We start from the raw sequence: 8,918 nt of genomic DNA, 5'->3' as shown, positions 1-8,918 counted from the left end.
CCGCCCCCCATGTGGCTCTAAGCCTTGGCTTCCACATTGATAGATAGATTTAATTTAATACAATTATCTTATTAACTAACTTAATCAGAATTAAATTAAATAACAAATTGAAAATAAAATTATCTTAGTAATAAAATCATTGAATTTAGATGACTTACTATTTATATTGTATAAATTTGACCTAACTTGATTGATGTAAATTGTTTTGATTACTGTAAACTAATTAAATAAATCATGGCTTACTCGGACGCTAACAATCAAACATGGAGATCGCCTCAGACATCTGAGGATGAGGACGAGAATTTAATCTTAGGGAAAAGGGAAGATAAATCAAAAGAAGATCTGGTTGCGTCTATGGAAGACGACGGCGACATGCTAGCACCGCCTGAAACAGATGATACCTCGGAGGACTTTAACCGGAAGCTTCGTATTGAGGAAGAGAGAGACGAAGAAGATTCAAAAAAGAGAGCTGCAGCCTCTTCAGAACCTAACTTCTCTCCTTACTTACTATTCCCTCATAAGAGTATTCCTGCCCCAAAGGGATGTTTAACTCCCTCTAATTTCCCTCCTCAAACTGGGATAAATTCCCTTGATCCTCCTAAATCAGAGTCCACAATTGTTAAGCCTAAAATTAGTTCTGCTAATGTTTTGCCTAAACCAGAAACTAGAACTATCGGAACCCAATATTCTCCGTCCCGACAAATTCCTCAATTAGGACCAGACACTCCCGAAGAGGAATTAAAAGCTTTTATATTGCCCTTGCTCCAAACACTGGCAGATAATTCAACCCAAAATGTAGCAATACAAAAAGTTCTTGCTACTAGTTTTGATAGGTTAGTTAAGGATTTACCCATGTTAATAAATAGAGGTTGAACTCCTCAAACCGGAAAAGCCCCTATTGAACCGCCAGAAAGGTTAGCCTTTATGGGATCGTCTAACGATAATGCCGCTGAATTTTTAGCTGCTTTTGAGGAGTATGCTAAATTTCACAAGCTATCAAATGAAGAAAGATTAGCTGCATTGCCTCTCCTTTTAAGAGGACGTGCCTTGTATTGGTACAGGGATTTAGTCCGTCAATATGACGAAATGTGTAGCTTAAGACCTTCCCATCCTCATTTTACTTGGAATACGTTTAAGAGACATTTTAAGGTTCAGTTTAGAGATTCCGAAGCTGATTCTAAACTTAAGATAGAAATTAACCATAGAAGTCAGAAGGATAAGGAGTCGGTGGAGGATTTCTTCGGGGAAGTAATGAAGCTGAATCTAGGGATGACCCATCCCCTTTCCGAGAAGGAGTTAGTTCCAATTATTAAGAGCAACTTGAAAGATGAACTTAGAACTCCCCTCCTTTTCTTACAATTTACCACTATGGAACAGTTAAGGAATTCCTGTAAAACCATAGAAAAGGATATTGAAGTCAGGAAAAAGAATGCTGAGAAAAGGGAAAAGAGGAAATCTCCCCCAAAACCTAAGGTTAAAGCTGAGTCTTCTTGCCCAGCCAATAAAGGCTCAGCCCATAGTCAGTGTTCCCCCGGGCATTGTCAAAGCCCTTGTCCTACTTCCCCATCACATCCTAAATGGGAATATCCCTTGAAACCCTTAGACTCTAGGTCTCAAGCTAGATCTCAAAACTTTTCAAATAGAGGTCAAAGATCTTATAATAGATATTATAATCAGAGATCTAAATCTCCAGGTCGTCAGTTGGCCTTGTCTTACCCGTCTACACGCACGATCACCTGTTACAGTTGTCAGGAACCTGGTCATCTTGCACCCGATTGTCCAAATAAAAATATGATCCAGTCGGGGGAAGCCCAGACGGGAGAGGTCCCTCGTGGTCCCTCTCCCGGTGCCCAATAAATTCTCCTAATAAGAAGCGTGTCGCGTTTCCCTTGAGGATTGAATCCGTCCGGAAGGGTTCAGTCTATAAAAGGGTTACTATTCCCGTTACTTTTGAACACGCGACAGTTCACGCTAAATTAGATAGCGGGGCCGATGCCTCTTTTGTTAGTCTTGACCAGTGGCAAAAAATTTGTAAACATAGAAATTCTTCAGAATTACCTGAAGATGAAGAATTAGATTGCGTAGTTTGGGGCGACGGCCGTTATACGTTCACAAAAGGTTCTCACGAGTTAGAATTTACTCTTAAGTCAATTGAGAGTGAGAAACAATTCAAATTTAAATTTTACATAGTTCCTTTCCTAAATAGTGACTTCATATTGGGTCAAGATTTTCTTGAGGAAAATAGGGTCAAGTTAGATTTTGAGTCAGCTCAATGTTTAGTGTGTAACTTAAGGATCCCTTTTTCATTACCATCTGAAAAGGATCCTATAGATAAGGAGATTGTAAATAGTACTAGGGACGCAGTTTCCGCAGCCCCTATTTCTGAGGAACAGCGTCATCAACTAGAAACCCTTTTATTAAAATTTCCAGAGTTGTTTTCTGATAAAGTAGGAAGAACAGGACTAGTCTTCCACGAAATTCATACGGGTACTAGTCCGCCCATAAAATCCCAGCCTTATCGAGTTAATGACCAGAAAAGGAAAATTATTGAACAACATGTAAAGGAAATGTTAGATGACGGGATAATCAGACCTTCAGTTTCTCCTTGGGCTTCGCCCGTAGTTTTAGTTGATCAAACAAAACGGGGTAAACCCTATCGGTTTTGTATTGATTACAGAAAACTTAATCAGGTTACCATTAAGGACCCTTATCCTTTACCTAATATAGAGGACATGTTAGCTAGGGTTGGAAGACCTAAATATATAACAGCACTTGACCTTAAATCAGGGTACTGGCAAGTGGAAATGCACCCTAAAAGTAGAGAAAAAACTGCTTTTGTGACTCATATGGGAAAGTATGAGTTTAATGTACTTCCTTTTGGGCTTTGTAACGCCCCTAGCTCCTTTCAGCGTCTAATCGACGAGATTTTTAGGGACGCAGATTACTTCCAATTAATCGATTATCTAGATGATTTAATCTCGCTTAGCGAAGATTGGGACCAACACTTAACGTGTTTAGAATATGTCCTCAATAGATTAAAGGAAGCGGGTCTCACCCTACAGTTAAAAAAATGTCGTTTCGCTCAAAAAGAAGCTACCATATTTGGTCACATTGTAAATGAAAAAGGGGTGCATATAGATCCTTCTAAGATAGAAGCCATTCAAAAATTGTTGGGTAGTAGCGGGAGGGACCGGAAATCGTTCTGGGGGGTTAGGCCATTGAATGTGGAATAGTGGCGAACTTTGATTACTTGGACTTAGGCTCGCAGGGATGGGTTCAGAATTTTCATTCTGTTCCTTTCTTCTCAATTGTTCTTTGACCCGGGCGTACGCCGTAAGAGGCCCCTTAGTTTTTAATTCTTCTGTGTCTGCCGTTAGGTCGTGTATGAAATTACATTCTCGGGCAGTATGCCCTTCTCTTCTGCACAGGTTGCAGGATACACTTATTTCGTCTCTAGCAATAGTAGGTTTCGCCTTGCTCATATAATATTTGAGGTGTTCAGGAGGGACAAAGCAATCTTGATGGCTGTGGCCTTCTTGCTTGCATAGACAGCATATTTTTTGGCACTTTGGGCCTTGAAGTTTTTCCAAGACGTTTAATGATTCGTCCACTATAGTTGGACGGGTGCGCAAGTAAGGTTTTGGTTTAGAAAAACCTTTTGGAGGCTCAAAGTAAATAGGTCGCTTGGGATCTGGTCCACCTTCGGCCATCTAGAAATATAAGTTTATTAGTATTTTCTCTTTGTCGCTTGGGAAATAAATTCCCAAGGGAAGACGGAAATTGGCTCTCGGGAGAAGCAGAAGTATTCCCTTTTTAAGTTCCGGATGTTATTATTATTGAGGTACACTTGGACTTCATAAGGAGACCTTAACCGTTTGTCATCATCATCAGGAGGTCGGTAGTAAATGTCTACGTCGTTACCTCCGGGCCAAACCGTCGCCCTCTCTCGACGCCATCCCAATTTAAAAGGTTCTAGATAAATATCGGGTAATGTAGCCCTATTCAAACGAGGCGTTCTCATTGACTCCGATAACGTGGTTGAAGAACTATCAGACACACGTAACGATTGGGATTTCGATTGAGAAGGTGGTGTAGGTGTTGACGTTTCTTCCGACAGAGTAGAATTCTGTTCAGGATGTTCTATTTCTTCGGTAGAAATAGAAATCGGTTCGGGAGGTACTATTTCCTCCGAAAAACCAGAAGAGGGAGAATGCTGTAACGCAGGTTCCGGTATGGATCGCTCAGAAGACGTTGATTTGTCGTCTGGCGTTACGATTTCTTCTGTGAAACTGGAAGTTGGTGTATGTAGCTCATTTTCCACGACTGATTCTTGATCAGACGGGGAAGCCTCCCCTGCCGCAGAAGGCGGGCTATCGTTAGAGGGATGATCGAGCTGAAAAGCCCTCATATCATGATAGGTAAAAAGGAGGAGAGGAGGGTCTTCAAAAAGGGCCATGCCCGGTTCACTATCAGAATCTGTAGGCTGAAGTGAACCATCCCGAACTGCAGGAAGGATCGGTTGATCCGCTGCTTGCTCTTCTACTGAACTTGATGTCGTGGTTGGAGGGACATCGGTAATTGCAGGAAGAATCGTTTGACGGACTTCCTGACCGTCCGGAGATGACGGTGATGTAGAAGATGATGATGCTTCAGATGAAGTAGTTGAAGAAGTCTCCGCAGATTGGTGGTGCATGCTTCCACCATTCGTAGGAGGACTACCTTCGATTTCATCAGCGACTTCGGATTGAGAAACGGGGGTATTTTCGGCGTTTTCGAAGACAGCTACGTTAGTCCAATAAAGTTTAAGATGTTCTAGGTTAACTTTCCCTACGTTCTGCCCAGAGTTAGCGTCTTCTAACTCGTAAACAACGGGAGAGTGCTTTGCAACTATCTTGAAGGGACCTGCCCATTTAGGACTAAGCTTTTTCATGAGCTGACCTGTCGTACTGGATAAAGGATGAGTTTCCATCCATACTAAGGTTCCTACCGCAAACTCTAACGGGTCATGGCGGAGGTCGTAGTATTTTTTCTGGTGGGCCTTTGCTAACTTGGACAATTCATTGCTGAATGCTAATTGTTCCTTAAGAACCTTCAAAGCCTTATCACGACTGGGGTCATCATTGTCCTGAATGGGTTCCTCAATATCTAAATCCCAAGGGAGACGTGGCTCCCGCCCTAAATTCAAGAAAAACGGGGATCTGCCCGTTGTTTCATGGGGTGCGGAATTTATAGCGAATTGAAGAAGGTCAAGGGATTCATCCCATCTATCATGGTGATTCCCTACATAAAAAGAGATTAGTTCGCCTATTACTCTATTAACTCTTTCGGTGGGATTTCCCTTAGGAGTATAGGGGGTGGTAAACTTTGGGTTTATTTTAAATGCTCTGCACGTCTGCAGCCAAAGTTTTGAAGTAAACTGAACCCCTCTATCACTAAGAATAGCTTTAGGAGCTCCCAACCTAGTGATAATAGACTTAAATGCCTGAACACAGGTCTTAGCAGTAATAGTTTTTAGTGGTATCATTTCCACGAATTTTGTCATGTAATCGACAAAAACTATTAGATATTTGTAGTGGTGTCTACTAGAAGGGAAAGGTCCCATAATGTCGACACTTATTTGGTCCCAAGGACTAGTTATTTCTGAGGGTTGCATTAGCCCTGGCTTTTTCCTATTTCTAGCATTAAATTGTTGGCATAAAGAGCAACCTCGGACATAATCCTGGACGTCACTAATTACAGTGGGCCACCAATATCTATAAGTAACCTTACTAAGGGTCTTATCTTTGCCCCTGTGAGCTGATAAAGGGTGGTCGTGTAACAACCTCATAGCTTCTAGCCTTAATCGAGGAGGTAAATAAATCTTTTCAGGATGATTCCTGTATGGTCTTCTATAAAGAAGATCATTCTTTATTTCAAACATTTTATTCCTAACTGGGTTAGGTCCTTGCAAGGAATTAATAATTGGGGAAGCGAAAGAATCTTCCCTCTGAGACTTTCTTACGTCTTCTATGGTGAAGACTGAATATAGGGCTCTAGGACCTGGGGGACGTAATCGGCCTTCAACAGTGTCCCTAGAGGATGTTTTACTATTACTACTACCGGTAGAATTTTGACTAGTACTACTACTAGTTGGATCCAAATTACTAGTAGTATTGGAAGTAGAGGAACTAAGATGGATACTTAAGACATTTATCGGAGCTCTCGATAAAGCGTCTGCTACTACGTTCTCTACTCCTTTCTTATGTTTAATAGTAAAGTCAAAGGTTTGAAGGTACATAGCCCATTTAACTAGCCGAGAATTTGGTTCCCTAATGTTAAACAACCATTTTAAAGCCTGATGGTCCGTGAGGACAGTGAATTTACGACCTTCTAAAAAGGGCCTAAACTTTTTAACTGCCCAACATATGGCTAAACACTCTTTCTCACTAGTTGAGTACCTCGTTTCTGCATCTTTAAGCCCTGTACTAGCATAAGCTATAGGGACTTCTATATTATCCTGTATTTGGGAAAGAAGGGCACCTAACCCTGCATCACTAGCATCGGTAGTTAAGATGCACGGGGAATCCCTTCTAAAGGAAGCTAAGGGGTGAGCCTTACAAATGGCTTCCTTAATTTTTTCGAACGCCTGTTGCTGTTCGAATCCCCAAACAAATTTTTGATCCTTCCGTTTAAAGAGTAAGTAAAAACATTTTGACTACTTCTTAAATTCCTATAGAAATCATGCATTTCTATAGATTTCAACGTCCTCATTCATAATAAAAAAAATTTCACCAAAAATCCACCTCTAAATATTTAAAAATTAACTTCAAATATTGATAAAAAAAGAGGTGCTAAAATTGCCGCCAAATAGAATTGAATTTGTCTCTGCTGTCTGACGTCATAGCTTAGGGATTTTGACCGCTCTGATAGTAGTAAAATTGGTACTTTTCTTTCCATATTTTCCCACCAGTTAGTATCTCGCCTCCTACTGATAGTGCTAGACTGCCAGAGCAGCCAGTATCCTTTTTAAAAATATACGGTTGGCGTGATGGCCGTCTTATACTCTTAATTAGTGATATAAATTATATTTTGGAAAGTTTGAACGTGTTTTCGTAAACTGAACAGTTAATCATACGTAAGTTTTGTGCAAGTGTAAAACTTACCACTATAGGCAATACCGCTGCCGCAATAGACAGTGTTTTTTTTTGTGATCAAACCAAGGCCTAAGCGGTGTTATTAATATGTATAAGAAAAATTCCCCAAGATATCGTTGTGTAGCGCCTAATTGTTTAAGTGATAGTTTTTCGGATGGAATTACGTTTCATTACATTCCTAAAAATGATGCGTTAAGGGTACAGTGGATTAAAAACATGGGACTACAAGAATCAAAACTAACCAAAACATCTAAGATATGTTCGCTACACTTTCATGATAACGCGTTTGAAAGAAACAGGGAAGCCCTAGCTATTCTGAATGTAGAGAAGCAAATGGTCCCATCATTTGGAAGGCTAAATAAGTCTGCGGTGCCTACTTTGTTTGGAAACGTCGACGAAAATTCACCGCGTAAGCGAAATCGTAGCATAGTAAGTATGAAATATTGAGCTCACAAAATAAATAGTAGTCTAATTAAATTGTTACTTTAAAGAGTTCTGCTGTTAGTTTAGAAGGTTTAGCACATAAGATTCGATCAACTGAAACTACCATTGGTTTACCGATAGTAAGTCAACTGCACAAAAAACATTTCCAGAACATAGAAGCACAGACTGAAAAGACGTTGACCTATAACGTTAAGATTCAAATTGATAAAGAAAAGCAACGAAAAATTCCAGTGAAACACAGGAGTGAGACAAATAAATTTTTAAATGTCATGGTGGTTTTTTAATTTTTAAACCTTTTCAAAGTTATTCAAGCAAATCTTAAACCAGAAACACGTGATCGTTCAACACAAACCGAGCCTGAACTATCTGTATTAGAATCCTTATTAAAGGAAACTGATAAGAACGTCTTAGAATTTGAGGAGGAGGATGAAGATGAAGATAGCCCCCTGGACCCATTGGATGTCAGCTATACTCCCTCTGAGATACAGGAGGAAGATGTTTATGAGTAAGTATAACCTTAGCCTTTAAATCCGTCTACTATCCTCGTCCCTTTAGCCTTGTAAAGAGATAGCATGCTTTCGTTTTATTAAATGTTTAACTGTAAATTTTTTGGGCTTTCCAGATCAAGAAATATGCCGGAAAATTTTGATGTGCTAAAAGATCGAAAGCTGATAGTATTTGAGTCCTGCCTACTGCAGCTTTTCAAGTTTTGTTTCCAGTGCTTGGCTCTCTGTTCCTTAAGCACACACATTCAAGGGTCCTGCATTACAATCAAGGCTGTCTGTACCAACAACCATAAATTTACATGGAAAAGTCAACCAGGGGTTTGTTGGGTAGTAGCGGGAGGGACCGGAAATCGTTCTGGGGGGTTAGGCCATTGAATGTGGAATAGAGGCGAACTTTGATTACTTGGACTTAGGCTCGCTGGGATGGGTTCAGAATTTTCATTCTGTTCCTTTCTTCTCAATTGTTCTTTGACCCGGGCGTACGCCGTAAGAGGCCCCTTAGTTTTTAATTCTTCTGTGTCTGCCGTTAGGTCGTGTATGAAATTACATTCTCGGGCAGTATGCCCTTCTCTTCTGCACAGGTTGCAGGATACACTTATTTCGTCTTTAGCAATAGTAGGTTTCGCCTTGCTCATATAATATTTGAGGTGTTCAGGAGGGACAAAGCAATCTTGATGGCTGTGGCCTTCTTGCTTGCATAGACAGCATATTTTTTGGCACTTTGGGCCTTGAAGTTTTTCCAAGACGTTTAATGATTCGTCCACTAGTTGGACGGTTGCGCAAGTAAGGTTTTGGTTTAGAAAAACCTTTTGGAGGCTCAAAGTAAATAGGTCGC

At 40.5% G+C, this 8,918-nt stretch overlaps 1 protein-coding gene across 1 annotated transcript; it reads left to right on the top strand.

The window, feature by feature from the left end:
• The first annotated feature begins 6,780 nt into the window (after window positions 1–6,780).
• Window positions 6,781–8,573, top strand: LOC149649704 (uncharacterized). Its single transcript, XM_089849261.1, has 4 exons — window positions 6,781–7,562; window positions 7,625–7,820; window positions 7,881–8,082; window positions 8,200–8,573. The coding sequence occupies exons 1-4, from the start codon at window positions 7,221–7,223 to the stop codon at window positions 8,456–8,458; spliced, it is 999 nt and encodes a 332-aa protein (XP_089705387.1). The 5' UTR covers window positions 6,781–7,220; the 3' UTR covers window positions 8,459–8,573.
• Window positions 8,574–8,918: the final 345 nt, after the last annotated feature.

This window comes from Phalangium opilio, unplaced genomic scaffold (genome assembly GCF_054372755.1).
Source record: "Phalangium opilio isolate 3A_F unplaced genomic scaffold, DU_Popi_V2 ptg000087l_1, whole genome shotgun sequence".
Taxonomy (NCBI): domain Eukaryota; kingdom Metazoa; phylum Arthropoda; class Arachnida; order Opiliones; family Phalangiidae; genus Phalangium; species Phalangium opilio.
Note: the sequence above shows the minus strand (reverse complement) of the source record. Positions and strands in the feature narration are given on the sequence as shown.